This window comes from Engraulis encrasicolus, chromosome 10, assembly GCF_034702125.1.
Source record: "Engraulis encrasicolus isolate BLACKSEA-1 chromosome 10, IST_EnEncr_1.0, whole genome shotgun sequence".
Taxonomy (NCBI): domain Eukaryota; kingdom Metazoa; phylum Chordata; class Actinopteri; order Clupeiformes; family Engraulidae; genus Engraulis; species Engraulis encrasicolus.
The window spans coordinates 4,889,049-4,910,886 of record NC_085866.1 but is presented as its reverse complement, the minus strand read 5'-3'; the positions used below and the strand labels follow the sequence as shown (position 1 = coordinate 4,910,886).

At 46.8% G+C, this 21,838-nt stretch overlaps 1 protein-coding gene across 1 annotated transcript in view; it reads left to right on the top strand.

The window, feature by feature from the left end:
* The window catches only part of LOC134456420 (membrane-associated guanylate kinase, WW and PDZ domain-containing protein 3), a 249,754-nt gene extending 228,206 nt beyond the window's left edge, over positions 1-21,548 (top strand). The window contains exons 16-20 of the mRNA XM_063207783.1: positions 708-787; positions 8,477-8,650; positions 12,103-12,259; positions 18,844-19,837; positions 19,910-21,548. Coding sequence (XP_063063853.1) covers positions 708-787; positions 8,477-8,650; positions 12,103-12,259; positions 18,844-19,837; positions 19,910-20,681 — 2,177 coding nt within the window. The 3' untranslated portion in view covers positions 20,682-21,548. The remainder of the gene's footprint in view (positions 1-707; positions 788-8,476; positions 8,651-12,102; positions 12,260-18,843; positions 19,838-19,909) is intronic.
* Positions 21,549-21,838: the final 290 nt, after the last annotated feature.

The window sequence follows — 21,838 nt, the reverse complement described above, 5'->3', positions numbered from 1 at the left end:
TGGTAATCAAGTATTTGTTCTGGGCAGCTGATTTTATATTTAACAATTTGTTTAACCATGAATAATAACCGTTTTACAAATGAATTATGTTGTTGAATGGCCAATATTTCAGCTGACTGTAACGAGGTGGCCAATGACAATGGCAATGTTCCCAGCTCTCTGAATAGCTACATATACACTACATTTTGTAATGATTGTACAGGATATGTTATTGAAGTCTCCTTGACTCTTACAGTTTTTCTCAATTGGTTTTGTACATTTCTCGAATCTTACTCGCATTTTGCAAAACATCACGTTCATTTTCAAAATTTCACGTTCATTCCCAATCTCTTGCTCAAAACCCTTGGCCAATCGCTCAAAACCCGGTGTTTGTGTGTGTGAGCGTGTCAGAGCCATCAAAATGTTATGTCACTGTGTAAATGTTTTGGGGAGTGAGATCTTTCATGGATTATCAAAACAAAGCATTTTGCAGAACACGACAAATGATACAATTGATGATGTACAAAAACACTGAGAATTGTACACAACCATTTGCATGGTGATGAAAGCATTTGCTAAATGCTGAAAACTACGAGAAACGTGTTTTACCATGTGCACAGGTAACAGCAGGAAGTCACAATTGAACAAGAAGTTTTGAGAATGATTATTCTGTTGTGAGAAATGTACAAAACCAATTGAGAAAAACTGTAAATGTACTTTATTTCCAGATGCTGCAGACAATGCGGAGCATGAGACCAACCACCGCAGCCGCAAGGGGCACAAGTCGCGGCCCAAGGTGAGGGAAGAGGTCAGTTCCCCTTTGGCATGGCTCTACACCAGTGTTTCTCAACCTTCTTTTAGGCGAGGCACCCTTTCAATTCATGACAAATTTCAAGGCACCCCAAACCAACAAGCTGTAACATGGCATCGCATCCGATACCACAGAAGCTTAGAAAAGTAACACATTTGGAGACTTCACACGATCTACGTACAAAGTTGCAGCTGACTGGGTCGACCTACCGGTATATTTACTTTATTGTGCGTAAATGGCAGATGAATGATTCCACTGACTAGCATTAACTTACCAATTTAGATATGTATCATACATAATCTTATTTATCAGCCACATTTCCGTGGCACCCCTGAGGGGGGCCCGCAGACCCCAGGGTGCCCAGGCACCCCTGTTGAGAAACACTGCTCTACACAACATGTTTTTCCAAGTAGAGTAAATAAAGTCTGGGATGAATTGAATAAGAGTGCAGTGTTTCAACCATCGGGTCATCATCAGGCAGACAAGTGGCAAGCAGGCAGGCAAGGGATTGGCTGATGAACATCTGAGGGTCGAAACGGAGAGGAAAGGAGAGGAGGGGGATGAATAGGGGAGAGGAGAGGAAGAGAGGAGATGAGAGCAGAGGAGAGGAGGAGGGTTGAGGAAAGGAGAGGAGAAAAGAGGAGAGGAGAGAGGGATGAAGAGGAGAGGAGAGGAGAGGAGAGGAGAGGAGAGGAGAGAGGGATGAAGAGGGCTCCCCCATGAGGGATGAAGAGGGCTCCCCCATGAGGGATGAAGAGGGCTCCCCCATGAGGGATGAAGAGGGCTCCCCCATGAGGGATGAAGAGGGCTCCCCCATGAGGGATGAAGAGGGCTCCCCCATGAGGGATGAAGAGGGCTCCCCCATGAGGGATGAAGAGGGCTCCCCCATGAGGGATGAAGAGGGCTCCCCCATGAGGGATGAAGAGGGCTCCCCCATGAGGGATGAAGAGGGCTCCCCCATGAGGGATGAAGAGGGCTCCCCCATGAGGGATGAAGAGGGCTCCCCCATGAGGGATGAAGAGGGCTCCCCCATGAGGGATGAAGAGGGCTCCCCCATGAGGGATGAAGAGGGCTCCCCCATGAGGGCTGGCCAGTGGGGTTATTTCTCCTGCCTGCAGTCCAGGCCCGCTGCTCAACTTAATCTGCACGATGAATGGAGCTGTCAGACCAAAAGCAGATTTTTCCCCTCTCCTCCAGCTTTCAGACTGTGTGTGTGTGTGTGTGTGTGTGTGTGTGTGTGTGTGTGTGTGTGTGTGTGTGTGTGTGTGTGTGTGTGTGTGTGTGTGTGTGTGTGTGTGTGTGTGTGTGTGTGTACTGTATACTATTTTCATGTAAGTGTGTGTGTGTGTGTGTGTGTGTGTGTGTGTGTGTGTGTGTGTGTGTGTGTGTGTGTACTGTATACTATTTTTATGTGTGTGTGTGTGCGTGCGTGCGTGTGTGTTTTTTTTTTTTGATCAAATTTTTATTATGATTTTGTTATAACAGAATTACAAATCATGCAAAATGGGAAAAAGAGGGAGGGGCAGGGGAGACAAGACTCGACAAACATGACACAGACACATAACAACTGCAAAGACAGGAAACAGACAAACATAAAGATAAAACACAAGACAAAAACTAAAATTAAACAAAACAAAAAAATAAAACAAAAAAGGCTCTAGTGTCCCATCAAGTCCTTGATAGAGTCTGCTAGGTTACGCCAAAAGTCCAAAGTCTTTTCTGAAGCTGCATTGACTCTAGCTGTGGATAGTTCCATGAATATAACGTCCAAAAACGTGAGGCTCCAATGGCGCATTGAGAGGTCATGGGGTGGCTTCCACCGTGTAGCTACCATCTTCTTGGCAGCGGTTAGTCCAGTATAGATTCCCCTCTGAGTTACTCCAGTAACACTGAGAGGCGACAAGTCATTCAAAATCAAAACACCGATGTGAACAGGCACATTGACATTGAACAAACGAGACAGACAAGATGCAACATCATTCCAAAACTGAGAGACAGGGCCACAGTCCCAGAACATGTGGAGAAAGGTGCCGTGTGATTGAGTTGGGCAAAACGTGCATAAAGGGCTATTGACTATTTTCATGTGGTGCATCCTTACAGGGGTCAGATAGGTTCTATGGATGAAGTTATAATGAATGTATTGGTGATCAGGGTTGCGCGACACCTCTGAGATGCTGGACCAAACGTCGTCCCAATCAAATTCTTCGCTTAGATCAGGACAGTCCCGCAACCAGACCCTTTCTATAGGGAGGCCAATATGTTTGGGTATGGCCAAGAAGTGGTAAAGCCTAGATACCATACCTTTTGTTGATGACTGACTAGTAAACAGTTTACGGATAGGATGAGTAGGCAAGGAACTTTGCCAGGGGACACCATGTGCTTTGAGCGCAGATCTTAATTGTAAATAGAAAAAAAAGGTAGAACGTGGCAAATTGAATGTATTTTGTAAGTCAGAGAATGGTAACAAGCCAGAGTCACTGAATATATCTTTTAAATAATGAGCCCCTCGTTGTTCCCAAAGCGGTGCTGTTACAGGACTCCCACCTATCAGTAACGACTTATTGTGGAATACAGGGGAATGTGAGTGCCAGTTACAGTTTATGCGACAAAACTTTTCTACTACCCGCCAGGTCCTGATGAGGTAAGAGATGATGGGCCCAAATCTTAGTTGGCATTGCTTATTAGTAATATTAGAAAAGAGAACATCCTGTAATGGCCATGGTTTCGTCTTGGCGCGTTCTAAAGCAAGCCAAGAAGCAGGCATGTCGGGATTAAGCCAAGTAAGGAAAGGTCTTAAAACAAAAGACCAAAAATACAGTTTAAAATCAGGAACAGCCAAACCACCATTGTCCTTTTTCCTCTGAAGGGTGGCCAGTTTAAGTCTCGGCCGCTTGCCTTTCCAGATGAATTTAGAAACGGCTGAATGTAATTTAGTCCAGTAGTCAGTAGGAGGCGATAGAGGAAGCATGGAGCTGACAAAATTGATCCTGGGCAGGATGTTCATTTTTACAATTGAGGCACGGGCTTGGATAGACATCGGGAGAAGCACCCATTTTTCCTTATCCTTCAAAACGTTATTTTGGGCTACTAAGAAATTGTGTTTAACAATTTTATTTAGGCAGGGGAAGATCTCCACACCAAGGTATTTAAATTGCTTGACAATCGGAATGCAAGAAGAAATGTTGGAGTTGCAGGCGGCCTCATTCAAGTGAAGGAGTGCAGATTTAGACCAATTGATTTTAAAACCTGACATTTTGCCATAATTCTCACAAATAGACAGAAGATGGGGGATGGATTGAGATGGATTTTCTAGATAGACCATGATATCATCTGCGAATAAAGAGAGATGATGACGTGTGTCGTGTAGTGTTATAGGAGATACCAACTGGGACAGACGAACAGCTTGGGCAAGGGGTTCTAACGAGAGAACAAACAGTGCAGGGCTCAGGGGACAACCCTGTCGTGAGGATCTAGAGACAGGAAACAGAGAAGAAAATGTACGCCCGGTTAAGACGCGTGCCGATGGATTAGAGTACATAACTTTAATCATCCCAATGAAAGATTGGCCAAAGCCCATCACCTCCAGCACAGACCATAGAAAGGGCCATTCCAATCTGTCGAACGCCTTCATGGCATCCAGAGATAGGAGTGACATTGGTGTATCGCAGGACTCTGCCGCATCAATAATGTGCAGAAGACGTCTAACATTGTCTGCAGCCATTCTTGTTTTTATGAATCCAGTTTGGTCATGATCGACTAAATTGGGCATGAAAGGCTCTAGGCGTTGGGCTAAAAGCTTGGCAAAAATTTTAAGGTCAGAGTTCAAGAGGCTTAACGGCCTATAACTAGAGCAGTCAGAAGGATCTTTATCTTTTTTCAGGAGCAATGAGATCAAGGCAGTGTTAACATCCCTTGAGAGTTCCCCTTTATCAAGAGAGAACAGAATCATGTCAAGTAGGTAAGGCCCCAGTTGTTTCCCAAAACGTTACATAGAACTCAGGGGGGATCCCGTCCAAAACCCGGGGATTTTCCTTTCTGCATACTCTGTACTGCCTCCTTCAGGTCATCTAGCGTGATTGGTTTGTCTAAGACGGCCGAATCTTCTGCTGTGAGCCGCGGCAAATTAAGGTTTTCTAACCAAGAAACACACTGGGCTTTGTCTAGAGTGACGTCAGATTCATATAAGTTCGTATAAAAACTCTGAAAGGTAGCATTGACTTCGACAGGGTCAGTCTTGATGACGCCATCCTCAGATTTAATCATAGGTATATCTGCAAAGTGATCATTGGCCCTAATTCTCATGGCAAGTAGATGACTAGGTCTAGCGCCTTGAAAATAATAGCGTTGCCTTGTCCTGTGAATTAGAAATTCTGACTTCTGTTTTAGAATGTTATTAATTTCCTTTTTGACTAAAGACCGTTTTAGGTCTGTTTGATCTGTGAAATTTGTTTGTAGTAGGGAGTCCAACCTGGAGAGCTCAGTCTCAAGATTTTTAAGATGAAGGGACTTAGCTTTATGTTTGCTAGAGCAGTATAGAATAGCATTGCTCCTAATGAAGCCTTTTAATGCATCCCACAAAATCCTGGGGTCCCCTACTGACCCAACATTGAAGCTTGTAAACATATCAAATTCAGTAATAAACTGAGAAATATAAGTTTCATCTTTCAATAATGAAGTGTTGAAACGCCATCTAACAGCACGTTGGGACAGATTCCCAAGGGTAGTAGAAGATAGAACGCCTTTATGATCAGAAAGTGCAATACAAAGTAGCTCTGATTTTTCTATAGTGTTGAAAAGATGGGGAGACACGAAGAGGAAATCAATTCTAGAAAAAGATTTATGCCTGCCAGAATAAAAAGAAAAGTCCTTGTGAGTGGGGTTTATTACACGCCAGATGTCTATAAGCCCTAAATTATTGGCCCAAAACCTCAAAGCATTTGTGGCCTGCGCCTGGTCCCCTGTTGCCCTCGCACCCGACCTGTCTACCAAAGGGTCCCACACAGCATTAAAATCCGCACCTACCATGAAGTAGCAATCTTCCAGTTCTAACATTTGATGTGTGAGTGTATTGTAAAATATTTTGTCATAGTTATTGGGGGCATAAGCTGATATCAGAGCAATTTTCCTATCATAAAATTCCACAGTAGAAATCACAATTCTGCCTGAATTATCCGACTATGTCGACAATATTTTAAGTGAGAGATTCCGTTTGACAACAATAGCCACTCCTTTTGTTTTTGTTTTGGCAGAAGATGATGCAATTGTGTGGTAAAATCTATTAGCCAGGCGGCTGTTGTCAGCCTGAAGTAAATGTGTCTCCTGTAGGAAAGCAATGTCAACATTTTTCCTTTTCAGTAGTCCTAGAGTGCTAGTTCTTTTATGAGGGGCATTTAAACCACCACAATTCCAGACTAACGTTGTCAGTTCACCCATTATCAAAAAAGAGACGTGTTAGCGGAGAGTGCGCACAAAAAGATGTGTCAACGCCGCCTTTTACATCATCAGAACAGTTGAGAGCATTGTGATTTGACGTTACACGGAACATGTAGAGCGCGAACATACAAAAACAGACGAGACGGTGACACACGGGGGAGTAGTACACGTAGGGGGAAAACATATAAAGCCAAACGGCAAACACTGAAAGTAGGTCTGTGACCAGCAATGGAAACGGGCAGCGAGAAAGGAACCGGCCCAACAATATGAAGGTAAAATATTCCAGCTAAATACCTGGTTACAATGCTCTAAGAGTATTCAGAGTAAGGACATGCTAGAGCATAACATTGTTACGGGACAACACAGCCCAAAGTGTAGCCTACTCAGCATCATTTTATGGCAAGGAGGAAATGGGCAAATAATGGGCTGTTGCGACGGTTTTGAATATTAAACATCAAAAGGGTAATATGAACATTCAAGTTATGAAATGAATACCCTTATAAGAAACATGAGCATAGCATGTCCTCGGATCGACATAGCCTATCAGTCATCATCCTGTACGTTACCAGACGCATCCGAAGCATCCTCTTCAGAGGCGGGCGCCGCCTCCTCCAAAAGGAGAGGGGAGAGAGCCCGACGTTTACGCACAAAGTCCTCAGCCTGTCTTGCAGATGTAAACGACCTGAAACGGCCGCCCTCTTTGATCTTCAGTATCGCAGGGTAGAGGAGGAAAAACTCCAGCCCTTTGTTGCGAGCTAGATCCATGGCATTACGGAAGGCTTGGCGACGCTTCACGGTGTAGTTACCGTAGTCGGCGGTGAATCGTAAAACTCGCTCCCCAACCTTCAGCTCCACTCCACGCGCTGCCCGTAGGATAGCCTGCCTCGATGTAAAACGAAGTACGTTGAAGATCAGGGTTCTTGGGGCGGTGTCTGACTCCTCTGTAGCGTTTCTGTATATTCGGTGGGCTCTCATGATCTCGATGCCAATGCCATCGTCTGCCAGCTTAGGGAACCATGTCGTGAGGGAGTGCGACAGGTATTGGACTGCATTAGAACCTTCCAGTCCCTCTGCTAATCCAATGATTCGGATATTGCATCTCCGACTTCTGTCCTCCATTTCTGCCATTTTTTCCTCCAAGTTTCGCAGAGATCGGGCTTGTTCATCCAGGGTCTCAGAATTACTTTGCGCAGTGGCTTTGAGATTGTCGACTTCAGATCTAACGGCATTGAGGTTAGCGGTTAGCGTTGCTAGTTGCTGGTGGATAGCAGTTAGCTTTCGCTCGTTGTGTTCCCCCACATGTTGAATCTGAGCGAGGCGAGGCTCCAATTTTGCCAACAAAGCCTCCGCAATAGCGTCCACATCTTGACCCTTGGTCTTGGATTTTTGAGACATGTCACTTTCAAAGAGGTTACACAATTCGCAGAAAAGTTATAATATGATATTTCCCAGGTAAAGCTAGTAAATGAATAAGTTGAGCCGGGAGCTGAAACTTCAAGCTGCCATCTCGGTCCAGGCGATCACGTGACTCCATCGTGCGTGCGTGTGTGTGTATGTGTGTGTGTGTGTGTGTGTGCGCGTGTGTGTGTGTGCGAGTGTGTGTGTGTGTGTGTGTGTGTGTGTGTGTGTGTGTGTGTGTGTGTGTGTGTGTGCGTGCGTGCGTGTGTGTGTGTGTGCGCGTCTGTATCATATGATTCCTATGTGTATGTTTATGTACATACTTGGTTATCTTTGTATGTGTTCATTTACAGTATGTGTGTATTTCACGGCCTTTCATGTTTCTTTTTATGTGTATGTACGTAATGTATGTGTTTACGCGCGCGCGCGTGTGTGTGTGTGTGTGTATGTGTGCATGTGTGTTTGCGCACATGTTTGCGTGTTTGTGTACCTTTGTGTGTACCTGTGTGTGTGTGTGTGTGTGCATGTGTTTGTGTATGTGCGTACCTGTGTGTGTGTGTGTGTGTATGTACATACCTGTGCATGTGTGTCTGCGCCCCTGTGTGTGTGTGTGTGTGTGTGTGTGTCATGTGTGTGTGTGTGTGTGTGTGTGTGTGTGTGTGTGTGTGTGTGTGTGTGTGTGTGTGTGTGTGTGTGTGTGTGTGTGTGTGTGTGTGTGTGTCTGCGCCCCTGTGTGTGTGTGTGTCTGCGCCCCTGTGTGTGTGTGTGTGTGTGTGTGTGTGTGTGTGTGTGTGTGTGTGTGTGTGTGTCTGCGCCCCTGTGTGTGTGTGTGTGTGTGTGTGTGTGTGTGTGCAGCAGCAGCCCCAGCCTCAGCAGCAGCAGCAGGACGCGCGCTACTACAGCGTGGACCTGGAGAGGGGGCCCACGGGCTTCGGCTTCAGCCTGAGGGGGGGCAGCGAGTACAACATGGGCCTCTACGTACTGGGACTCATGGAGGGGGGGCCTGCGTCACGCAGCCACCGGATACAGGTGTGTGTGTGTGTGTGTGTGTGTGTGTGTGTGTGTGTGTGTGTGTGTGTGTGTGTGTGTGTGTGTGTGTGTGTGTGTGTGTGTGTGTGTGTGTGTGTGTGTGTGTTTGTGTGTCTGTCTGTGTGTGTGTCTGTCTGTATCTGTGTGTGTGTGTGTGTGTGTATGTGTGTGTATTTGTGTGTGAAAGAGAGAGACAGAGAGAGAGAGAGAGATTGAGTTTGTGTGAGTGTGTGTGCATGCCTGGGTGTGTCTGTCTGTCTGCCTGCTTGTCTATCCATTTATGTCTGTGCATGTGCATTTGTGCCCGTGTGTTATTTTGTTTTATGTATTAAGGTGATGGTCTTTTGTGTATTCTTTGAAACAATCTGCTCGACCACATCCAGAATGCCCCTTCACTGGCCATGTTTAAACAACACCTTAAGACAGTGGTTCTTAACCTTTTTTTCAGAACGCACCCCCTTAGCTGTTCCTAAGACAAGCCGCTTACCCCCATCCCAAATATCTACATGTGTATACGCACCAAAACAATGATTTAAGTGATCAATTACAATGATTCTTACTTTAGACATTGATCAATACTTTAATGAATTGACATGGGGACGAAAACATCTTTAAATTTGGTCTTAATTTGGCCTAATTATAATGTTTGGAAGCAGAATTTTGGTCACAACCTCAACACAAACAAAATTCCACGCACCCCCTGAAATCTCTGGCGCACCCCCAGGGGGTGCCCGCACCCCAGGTTGAGAACCACTGACTTATATTATATGCACTCAGATACACGCTCACGCACTGAAGCGCGCACACACACTCACACTTTCCTACACGATACCCTGTGAAGCGACCTTGGGTGTTTTGAAAGGCGATATATAAAACGAAAGTATTATTCTTATTGTTATTTATCAAAATGGCTTTACTTCATTGTTTCTGATTCTCTTTCTAGTGTGTTTCTAGTGCACCCACGCAAGCACTCGCACACACACACACACACACACACACACACACACACACGCACACACACTTTCAAAGGAAGGCTTTATACACTACTTGTGGAGAGGATTCGGGGGGCCGAGGGCCTTTGGCTAATGAACAAACACTGTTGTTTTAAGGCTGTATACATGTATTTCTCCTGGGCCATCACTACTAGTCTGTCAAAGGAGCAGCACAGCACAGTATTAGCTCTGCTCCTCAGGAAACCTCTGGAGTTTCCAAAGCTCTTAGCAATCTTCTATTAGAGTAAGATAAGTCAAACTGGCCTACCCAATGCAAAGGAGTGCGCACATGTTTGGTCTCCAAAGGGAGCGTTGTCCCCTCCTTCTTGTTCTCTTTCTGTGGTGTTTGGTGGTGAATTGCATAAGATGGCGCTACTGCTATCTAAGTCTCCAAAGGTTTCCTAACTGAAGGTCTCGTAGCCCCTTAATGCGCGCCGTACCTCCAGTGGAATGCTGTAATAGACATTGAAATGTAACTACCATAGCACTACAATACTATGACACAACACCGGCCCTTTAGTAATGCACCACGACTTGGTCATTACCATACTGGTAACAACAAATTTATTAAGCCGCGTTTTAAGGGGTTAAAAGGGCGTTCACCTGACGCCACATGGATCCAGGAAAAAACTGGGCTGGATGTATCATACTCTACTAGAACAGTGGTTCCCAACCTTTTTCTCCAGGGACCCATATTTTTACCATTGTAAGCTTTGGTGACCCAGCGCCCGCATGAGAGGGAGTCACTCGATACGCTCTGTTTCCTGCGAAAACTCATTTTAGCTATCATTTTGTTCCTCAATTCGTCTTTGTTCAAAAACAGAATAACTGTTTAATGTAGCACTTCAATTTTGTTGCTTCTATGCAATTGTCATTAAGTCAACATGGGCTACATATGGTATTAAAATGAAACCCCTTAAAATCAAGAGGGCTTCGTGACCCCCCGTGGATCTTTGGTGACCCATAGGTTGGGTCACGACCCATAGGTTGGGAACCACTGTACTAGAAGACTCTTTGGTATTAGCTCTGCTCCTCAGGAAGCCTCTGGAGTCACACCAGCAGCTTCAGAAGCTCTTAGCAATCTTCTATTAGAGCAAGATAAGTCAAACTGGCCTACCCAACGTAAAGGAGTGTGCTCAAGTTTGGTCTCCAAAGGGAGCGTTGTCCCCTCCTTCTTGCTCTCTTTCTGTGGTGTTTGGTGGCGGCTTGCATGAGATGTGCGCTACCACAATCTACAGCGCTAGGGCAACTCCTAACCAAAGGTCTCCTAAAGGGCCGTTCACCTGACGTCACATGGATCAAGGAAAAGAATGGGCTGGATGTATCATAGGGCATTTCTCAAAACCTAGTGCATGCACTTCCAAGTGTATCAGCCTAATTAGTCACGCCCATGGGATTTTTTTTTCTGGTACCGGGATGGGACGGGAGTGAAAATTCACTCCCGTGTCATGCTCTAGTCCCCTTCTTCTTGTTCTCTTTCTGTGGTGTTTGGTGGCGGCTTGCATGAGATGTGCGCTACCGCCATCTACAGCGCTAGGGGAACTCCTAACCTACTGTAAGGTCTCCTAAAGGGGCGTTCACCTGACATCACATGGATCCAGGACAAGAATGGGCTGGATGTATCTTACTCTAATAGAAGATAATAGGGCAGTCATGGGTGAGCGGTTAGGGCGTCAGACTTGCATCCCAGAGGTTGCCGGTTCGACTCCCGACCCGTCAGGTTGGTGGGGGTAGTAATCAACCAGTGCTCTCCCCCATCCTCCTCCATGACTGAGGTACCCTGAGCATGGTACCGTCCCACCGCACTGCTCCCCATGGGGCGCCACTGAGGGCTGCCCCCTTGCACGGGTGAGGCATAAATGCAATTTTGTTGTGTGCAGTGGGCAGTGTTCACTTGTGTGCTGTGGAGTGCTGTGTCACAATGACAATGGGAGTTGGAGTTTCCCAATGGGCTTTCACTTTCACTTTTCACTTTCGTATTAGCTCTGTTCCTCAGGAAGCCTCTGGAGTCACACCAGCAGCTTCAGAAGCTCTTAGCAATTCATCCCAACCTCCAGCAGAGAGTACTGAGGAAGTGGAAGATACAAACTTGGTTGTTGTGGTCTGTGTGGATGTGGGTGTGTGTATGACAAAAGACCAACGAAGGTCGGCGTCTGCGCCTTGAACTTGCTCGTGTATTGCTTGGTGCGAGCACTCCCCAACACTCCAGTTAACCTTAGACTTCTGTTGTATATTTTCGGCTTCAATACACTTTTTCACACAAGTCTTGTGTGCGCCTCCTTTTTTCCATTATCTACTGTGGGTGTGTGTACCCATGTGTGTATATGTTTTCTGTGTGTGCCTACTGTATGTGTGTACATATTTCTGTGTGTGTATACTGTATACGGTGTGTAGCCATGTGTGTATGATATGTTCTACCCATGTGTGTTATATGTGTGTGTATGTGCACTACTCCTGCAGGTGAGTGACCAGCTGGTGGAGATCAACGGCGAGAGCACCACGGGCATGAGCCACGGCCAGGCGGTGGAGAGGATCCGCACCGCAGGACACCACATACGCCTGGTGCTCAAGAAGGGCAACGGATACGTCCCCGACTACGGTACGGAGCCAGCTCCAGGTGACTTGAGGGGAGCGGGAGAGGTGCATGCATGCAAGAGAAGAGAGGGGTGGGATGAGGGGTAGAGAGGCATGGAGAAAGGAAAGAGGGAAGAAATGAAAGGGGAGGAAGAGAGGCAATGGATACGTCCCTGGCTATGGTACGGACTATGGGTGGGGGTTGAAGCGGAGGGATAAAAATGCATGCCAGAGAGAGGGAGTTAGAGTGTTGGATCAAGTGAAAGACACCACATCCACTTGGTGCAAAGAAAGGCGACGACTAAGGTAAGGAACCAGCTCCAGGTGACTGAGGGAGCGGGAGAGGTGCATGCATGCAAGGGAAGAGAGAGAGAGGGGTGGGTGGATCAATGGGTTGGGAGTGGAAGGAAGGGTAGGGGAGTGGAGGATGAAGAGGAGGGATAAAAATGCATGCCACAGAGAGAGGTGGATAGAGTGGTGGATGAATAGAAAGAGAGAGGCAGGGTGCTACATCCACATAGTGCTCAAGAAAGGTAAGAGATACGTACGTCCCCGACGACGGTACGGGCCCACCTCCAGGGGACCATGGGGGAGGGGAGGAATGCATGCATGCTGGGTGCACTGTGGCGCAGTGCGCTAAGCCCCCCACATTTGGGATTGCATGCCCACCCACGGGGACCCCGGTTCGGGTCATTTCCCGATACTCCCGTCTCTCTGTCCCAATCGCTTCCTGTCACAATCTTCGACTGTCCTGTCAAATAAAGGCATAAAATCCCCTAAAAACACATTTAAAAAAAACAAAAAAAAAACGAATGCTGCATGCTGTCCTCCCTTGTGCTTGTGGCCCTGTGATGACGTCGCAAGAGGTCATTGATGATTGACAACAGAAGTTTCATTCAATATTTCACAAAATCCCACGTAACTCAAAGGTCATTTTCCCATTTGCAATCGGGGTGTTGAACAGGGAAAAGGTCTTCCAAAAGTTGTTGTACCTACCTAGGCTGACAGCGGGGAAACTATTGTTTTCCCCAGAGAGGCAGGGCGCCAGCCAAGCACAAGTAGAGGACAAGAGTGTGGATAATGGAATGGAGCCATAGTGCGTCAGTTCCACTGACTGATTTAGCACATAGGATTACTATATATAGCTGGGGAGCAGGAAGACAATTGGGATTCGGCCCATCTGTGACATTCATGACTATAGTGGCTACACTGATCAGATCGGAGCAGAAAGAAGTGATGGAGAAAAGAAGGGAAGGATGGAGAGGGAGGGATAGAGAGATAGATGCAAGGAGAGGGAGGGAAAGATAGTGAGCGGAGGGATAGCCATAGTGGGAGAGGTGGATGGATTGGAGGAATGGAATAACAGAATGTAATAGGGAGGGGAAGGACAGAAAGGAGGATGAAGGGCACGAGACAGAGGGGTAGGTACAGAGAGAGAGAGAGAGAGAGAGAGAGAGAGAGAGAGAGAGAGAGAGAGAGAGAGAGAGAGAGCGAAAGAGAAGAGAGAGGAGAGAGAATAAACACAAAGTGAAGCCCTGGGAAGCACAAAAAAAAAAGAATAAAAGGAGACATGACAAGGCGACAATTCAGGAGGACGGGTAGAAAAGTAAACAAGGAGGTGGAGGAAATAACAGAAGAAGAAAGAGAAAGAGGAGAGGAGGGAGGGAATGAGGGATGAACAAACACAGTGAGAGAGAGAGAGAGAGAGAGAGAGATATATATATACAGTAGAGAGAGAGAGAGAGCAGAGGACAAAGTAATTAAACCGCAGTCACAGTGAAACATTGCCGAAACAGAGTGGCCGCTCTGAGAGCGAGGAGCAAGGCTGGCTGGGGTGTTTGATCGATACCCCAAACAGAGCCATGGCACTGAGTCTGGTGCAGGACTGGACTAGGGTGAAAAATTAGGCTGGGCATTTTAGCCAAACTCGGCCCACTAAGCATTGAGAGAGACAATGAAGCCTTTGACAAAACTTAAATGTGGGTATGGGTATGTGGGTATGCCACTATTTTGGGGCTTAATACAGGTAAAATCTTTGACTGGGGTTTATAAAGGTGGTGAAGTGTCTTATTTTTCATGTTAAGCGTTGTCTTGCTTTAAGACAAGTTAAAAGAGGGAGTATGTAGCTAAGCTAGTGAAAGTCAATGGATCTCCTTCCTACACGGATGCATTGACTTTCACAAGCTTAGCGACATGCTCCCTCTTTTAACATGTCTTAAAGCAAGACAACGCTTAACATGAAAAATAAGACACTTTACCACCTTTATAAACTCTGGCCAACGATTTTAACTGTATTAAGCCCCAAAATAGTGGCATACTCCTTTAAGTCATCCAATGTCAGCTATTTTAACCCTAATAGCCAAAATACTTATGTAGTATACTATATATGTATGTCTGGAAGAGGCCTGCTATAGTGGCATGAGGACTGATGCCATTGAGGGGAGGGCCAGGCTGAAATCATCAACAGTCCACCGGGCAAATGCCCTGTAGGCCATATGGACACTCCAGCCCTGACCTGGTGCTGCCAGACCAAGAGTCATCTCCGTTTACCTCAGGAGAACAAGCACATTATTCGAGTGCCACAGATGGTTTTACAGCAGCAACATTAGCAGTAGTGGCACCACCATAATACAGCAGCAACATTAGCAGTAGTGGCACCAACATCATATAACAATGAAGCACCTTCGCTCCCAGAGCTCCACCAGGGCCGCACTAAGATGTTACAGGGCCCCGAGGCTAATAGGTCACTGTAGACCCCCCACACAAATTATGTGATAAAGGTATTGCCTTGTTCATTGTATTACACTTAGTTTTAACACTTTTTTAAAAAATCCAAAGGTTACAGGGTATTGGTTACAGTCCTTGGAGCATAGGGAGAGGTACAGTAAGGGCGGGATAAAATTAGATAGACATAATTCTGAGCCGGGAATGAATTTGACAACTCACACACAACAGACACACACAATATTTTTTTTAATTCCCCGCATCTTGTCACAAGTCTTTTTTGTACAAGAATTATACAGTGCAAGTATAGAAGCTGTGGACATGGAAGAATACTGTACAGCATGGAGGGAATGGGAGGATGTTTTGGTCAGAGCTGCATTTATCCCAAATATTCATAAACATATTTGAGAAGATGATGGACTTATCGCCTAGAACTGGGTTGCATAGAAACTTAAAAAAGAAAAAATAAAGACTGTAGTTGCGTGGTCCCATTGTTTACGCTTACCATGATACAGATGGCTTTTTGAGACACAGACATGACCCCATTTCGGCCAGCTCTGTCGTCTGGGAACATTGCACTGCAGACCCCATCGCATCACTGCACCCGAATGGCCTCTTCCGATCTCATCTCTTTCTGCTGACTGGCTTTGCACTTCCTGGATGAATGAATCAACTTTGGTGTTCACTACTTCCTGCATGTCCTGTTTACCAACTGACATTTTGGGGCTCTTTTGGCTTATCTATGGGTGTTCTCACACTGTTCTTTTTATCTCTTCTCTTCTCTTCCTTGTCTTTTCTTTCTCTCCTCTCTCTCTCCATCTCTCTGTCGGGTCTATTTCTCTTCTTCCTTCTCCGTTGTCCTCTGTTGTCCTTTCTCCTTCTTTCTCTGCTGTGCTTTCCGCCCTTCTTGGTTTTCTACTTCTCTTTTCTCTCTCTCTATTTCTCTCTCTATTTCTCTCTCTCTGTCTCTCTCTCTGTCTCTCTCTCTCTCTCTCTCTCTCTCTCTCTCTCTCTCTCTGTCTCTGTCTCTGTCTCTGTCCTGCTCTCTATATACCTCTCGGTTTCCTTCTCCAGTTGAGCTTTCCAGCCTGTCTCTCTGTATGACCAACTCCAAGCTAGGCGAGCCTTGCTTCTATGTCATCGGCCGGACCGAGAATACGCGGTTGGTAGTCGTTCCTGTTAGTTCTCCATTTTCTCGTTTATCTACATCGCTCTCTCTCTACCTTTCTGTCCCTTCTTTATCTTTCTGTCTTTGCTTGCTCATAGTCAGTGTCTGTTATCTGTCCTAACTGTCCTTCCTCCTGTGCTAACTGTCCTACCTGTAAGAGTTCCCTCGGCCCTAGGGATGCAAACAATGAATCGATTAATCGACTTTAATCGATCAATGCATTAATCGATTAAAAAACATTAATCGCAATTAATCGCCAATTCAACTGACAAGAGACCCAGGTGAAATGGGCATAAGAAGAGTGTGCGTGAAGAGGGGTGTGAATAGTGGGAATATTTAAATCACCCTTGGATTAAAGAATTTAAATGGAATTAATTTAAATGTAGCATTTTAGCTCAGTTTTTAATATACATTTTTAGATTTAGTAGGGGTTTTTTTTCGAGAAACATTGAGATTTCTTGGGAAAAACGCCGCTTATCAATCAATCACAAGTCGATCGATAAGGCAATCAACTAACGATTAATGAATTAATCGATAATTTGCATCCCTACTCGGCCCCCTTTGTCAAGCGTCAATCTGTCCGCGTCAGTCATTTAGATTCACTGTTTTGCGACTGTGGTGGTGTGGTGCTGTGGTGCTGTTGTACTGTCTGATATAACACAGTTATGCAGTTTACACAATATACACAGTTCAGTGTAGCATAATATAGCATAGTATTAGTAGATTATAGTATAGTATAGCAAAGCATAGCATAGCATAGCATAGAACAGAATAGCATAGCATAGCCAGTATTGTGTGGTGTAGTATGAAAATATAGAAATCAACAAGTATGAAAGTTTGTACAAAGTACACTTACTGTAGTACCCAATGCTTGTTAGAGCGAACGGGAGGTCATTCAGAACAGACCAGACATCTTATTGCAAATGTGTCCTCAAACTATATAAGTCGGTGTCTACAGTTGCGAAAATAGTAAATGTGTGTTTGCCAAGTGTCTCTCAGGGGATCTGTCGGCTTAAATAAAGGTCACAGTGAAAAATAGACAAGCCGCCCAAATAATGAATGAGCTCAATACTGTACAAGCTTTTGAGGTGCTGGAGAAATTATGCCATTTTTGAGCATTTTGTTGGCCTCAGAGAACATATCCATATCAATATGTGTTCAAAAGATGCAAATATGTTTTCACACACAATACACCCCATATCAATGAGTGTTGAAAGTATGCAAATATGTTCACACACATAGGCCTACTGCTGCTGAGTCTATCTGCACTAGCTGTTCGGCTCGGGTGTAATATAATGGTCCAACAGCAAGCTTATCTGCTTTTCAATTCCGGTTTGTAGCACGTCAAAGTGGAGACCCTGAGTGATATTCAAAATGAGTGACACATTCCACAAGAAACCGGCCTCATAATAAGTTGCCATGAAAAGAAAGTCAATGTGAATGAATGGCAGCCATTTTGAAGTTGTTGGTCACAAAGTGACTTTGATTAGGATTTGAAAGGATGGATTTCTTTCAGGCAGCACACTTGTAGCTTTTTAGCCTGTACAGCATTACTGCTGGTATTAGTTTCATTAGTGTGTCAGATATTATATGTTTTTTGCACAGTATGTATAGTAGTATATATGTGTGTTTGCATGTATTTGCTATTTAGCTGCTGTTTTGCTGTGTTTTTAAATGATGTCTAAAACATTCCAGTTGTGGTTCTCCCTCTCTCTCACCACCTGTCCCTCTCTCTCCCCACTCTCTTATCTTTTTGTTTCTCTTACTCCTTTATCTCTTCACTCTTTATGCTACTTTTTTCATACTTTCTTTATACTATCTATCCATCTGTATACCCCTCATCTGTATATCTCTCCATCCCTCTCTTCTATTCCCCACTCTCCATCTCTTCTTTTTCTCTTTCTCTTTATTTCTACCCCCCTCTCTTCCCCTCCTCAATCCTTCTTCTCTTGTCTCTATCCATCCTCCTCCATCTCCCTTTCACCCTGTTCCATTCCCCCTTCTCTATTTCTTTCTTTCTCTTTTCTTCTTTCTTTTTCTTTCTTTCTCTCATTATTTCTTTCTTTCATTCTCTTCCTCCCCCCCTCTCTCTCCCCCTCCCTCTCTCCCTCTCTCTCTCTCTCTCTTTCGCTCTCTCTCCCTCTCTCTCCTTCTCTCCTCCTCCCTCTCTCTCTCTCTCCATCCCTCTTTTCTCTCCCCCCTCTCTCTCTCTCTCTCTGTCTCTCCTTCTCTCTCTCCCTGCCTCTCCCCCCCCCTCTCTCTCCCTCTCCTCCCCCCTCTCTCTCTCTCCACCTCCCTCTCTCTCTCTCTCTCTCTCCCTTTCTCCCTCTCTCTCCCCCTCTCTCGTCCTCTCCCCCTCTCTCTCTCTCTCCCTGCCTCTCCCCCCCCCTCTCTCTACCCCCCCCCTCTCTCCCCTCTCTCCTCTCTCCCTCTCTCTCTCCCTCCCCCCCCTCTCTCTCTCTACCCCCCCCTCTCTCTCTCTCCCTCTCTCCCTCTCTCTCTCTCCCTCCCCCCCTCTCCCTCCCCCCCCCCCTCTCTCTGTCTCTCTCTCTCTCTCTCTCTCCTCTCTCTCTCCCTACCCTCTCTCTCTACCCATTCTCTCTCCATCTCTCTCTCTCTACCCCCCTCTCTCCCTCTCTTTCTCTCTTTCTCTCTCTCTCTCCCTGCCTCTCCCTCCCCCCCCCTCTCTCCCTCTCCCTCTCCCTCTCTCTCTCCCTCTCTCCTTCTCTCTGCAGGCCGTAATCGCCCAGCAGCCCTCTCCTCTTCCTCTCTCCACTCCCCTGAGCCGCATCTGGCTGCAGTAGACCGCCGCAGCAGGAGCAGGAGCAGGAGGGGAGGAGGAGGCCGCCGGTCCAGAGGAGGAGACGCAGGAGCAGCAGCAGGAGCAGGGGAGAGGAGGGGGAGGTCACGCGAGAGAGGCCAGGAGGTGAGGAGCCCCAGCTCTCCTCCTGGGAGACGCAGCAGGTCGGAGGTGGGGAGTCTAAGATCTCCTCGAGGGAGAAGGAGCAGGTCGGAGGTGGGGAGTCCAAGATCTCCTCGAGGGAGACGCAGCAGGTCGGAGGGAGGAGGAGGAGGACGGAGAAGCCGAGCAAGAGGAGGACGGGACAGAGGAGAAAGAGGTGGAGGAGGAGGAGAAGAGGAGAAAAGGAGTAGGAGACGGAAAGTTACAAGTCCTACCTCCACTGATATCAGAAGCCAGGAGGAAGATGATGGGGAGGAGGAAGAGGAGGTCAGACGAGGAGGTCAAAGGTCACGCTCTCTATCAGCCAATCAGGAGAGGAGGAGGAGGAGGACTACGAGGAGGAGGAGGAGCAGCAGCTCGCCCAGAAGGAGAAACACCACCAGCAGGAGGAGGAGGAGCCACAGCGATGAGGAGCTGACCGTGAGGTCACACAGAGGAGAGAGCGAGAAAGGAGAAGAAAGAGAGGGCAGAACGAAGGAGAGAGAGAAGAGGACAAGGGAGAGGGAGGTGCGGAGTCCGAGCATGGAGAGAATTAGGTGGCTGGAGAGTCTGAACGGAGAGGAAGAGGAGGAGGAGGAGGAGCAGGAGGAGCAGTACAGAGGGGGTGGCGATGGTGATGATGATGATGATGATGAAGGCTTCATGCCAATTCCAAATCAGAGGCTGCCCAGGCCCAGACACGGCTGGGAGCAACGAGGAGAGATTTGGGACAGTGAGGAAGATGAGGAGGAGGAGGGGGAGGAGGAGGAAGGGGTGTTGGAGGAAGAGTGGGAGATACATCAAAGTAGGAAGAGGGGAGAGGAAGAGGAGCGTGAGGGTGAGGGTGAGGGGGTTAGTAGGGCCGGGTGGGAGGGAGACGCAGACGTGGAGGAACAGGAGGAGAGGGTTCGGGCCTGGGCGTCAGAGGTGCAGAGGGAGAGAGAGATGCTGGGACTGGGGATGGAGGAGGAGGAGGAGGAGGGGGAGGAACCAGAAATTGCTGGCCTGAAGGAAGAGGAGGATGATGGAGAGGAGGAGGAGAGGGAGGAGAGCAGGTGTGGTGGAGGAGGTCCAAAGCAGCTGCCCCGTCTCTCTGGCGTCCCCGTCCTCCCAGTGGGGGCCAAGCCTCAACTCTACGTCCCGGTGCTGCCACCTGCTGTCTCTCCCAGGCAGCAGCTACAGCCACTGACCAGCCCCAGCCAGCCCCTTAAAACGCACCCGTTCTCCTTCCTGCGCTCCCCGGGGTCCCAGGCGGGGTACGCCGAGTCCGAGGCCAGCATCTCAATCTCAGTCACCAGCACCACCGCCGCCAGCATCTCCGGACTCTCATTGGCTAATCTGCCTGTCCCTCATGATGAAAACGGGGATGGGATCAATCGAATCTCCTCCAGAGCTCTTCAGCCCGGACCCTGGCTCAGACCCAGCTCACTCACCCTCCGAGAGATCGCCCAGCAGCGCCTGTCCAGGAGACGCAGAGACACAGGAGGAGGAGGAGGAGATGGTGATGGAGATGGAGGAGGAGGAAGAGGAGGAGGAGGAGGAGGAGGAGATGGAGATGGAAGAGGAAGAAGAGGAAGAGGAGGAGGAGATGATGAAGATATATTAGAAAGAGTTCCAAAGTTTATCCAGTGAATGAAATATGATGTAGAAAGAGTACCCATGATATTTATCCAGTGAATGAAAGGAAAGATGGTTTAGAAAGGGTAGCCTACCCACGAGGTTTGTCCTCCAGTGATTTAAAGCTTTTCAAGGAGGGAGAGCCTGCTTGTCCACAGCCCAGATCACCCAGGGAGAGGTGTCAGAAACCTGGGGCTGTGTTTCTCGAAAGCATAGTTGTTACCCAGTTAGCAACTTGGTTAATTGTCAATGGGAAATTGCATTACAAAGTAGCTAACATACGTACGGTAGTCAGCAACAATGGTTTCGAGAAATGCACCCCCTGGTTTAGAAGTAAAAAACCCCGCCACAGTTTCCTTCCAAAACAGGTGACTCCACTGTAGGGCTGTAACGATATTGTAGCGAACTGAGAAATCGTGATACTGTATCGTGACACAAGGAGGCAGTATCGTGATATGCCCTTTCAAAGTTTTATTACCCATTAGTTCAGAAAACAACCTTATGATTTGATGTCATAGTGTTTCCAAACTTCAGTGGGGATACATTTCAGAAATCGTGGGGTGTATCGAACCATAGGTCAAAAATCGTGATACGAACCGAATCGTGAGTTGAGTGTATCGTTACAGCCCTACTACACTGAGTTAACTGCTACAGCTGTCTTGCTGAGTACTCAATATAATCAGTTGACTCAGAGCTGCTGCTTGGATCAAAATGTTGTCAGGGTTTTTACTTTCTGAGTTAAGAACTGACACTTCAGGGAACCATCAGACCTGGGCACCACCTGAGAGGAGAAGCGACGGAGAAGAAAGAGGAGAAAATGGTGGACAATGAGATGAAGATGAAGGAGCAATGAAAGTGGAGGAGATGGAAAAGAGAGAGAGAGGGGGGAGAGAGAGAGAGAGAGCAAGAGAGAGAGAGAGAGAGAGTAGTGTCCAGGTTGACTGACTAAAGGCTTTTGGAAATGATGCAAGAGCTTATTTAGTTAGCTCCTCCTGCAACCTGGTGCTACCTTTATGAACTTCATATTTTTTTTTAAAAAAGGTTTAAAGCGTTTTTCTTGAAGTGTTGCAATAAAATGGTTAAGATGTTCAGAAGGCAGTACATTATAAGTGACTCTGCACCTGTTTGCTCAGTTCATCTACTTGCTTTTCACTTCAATATTATTTTTTCTT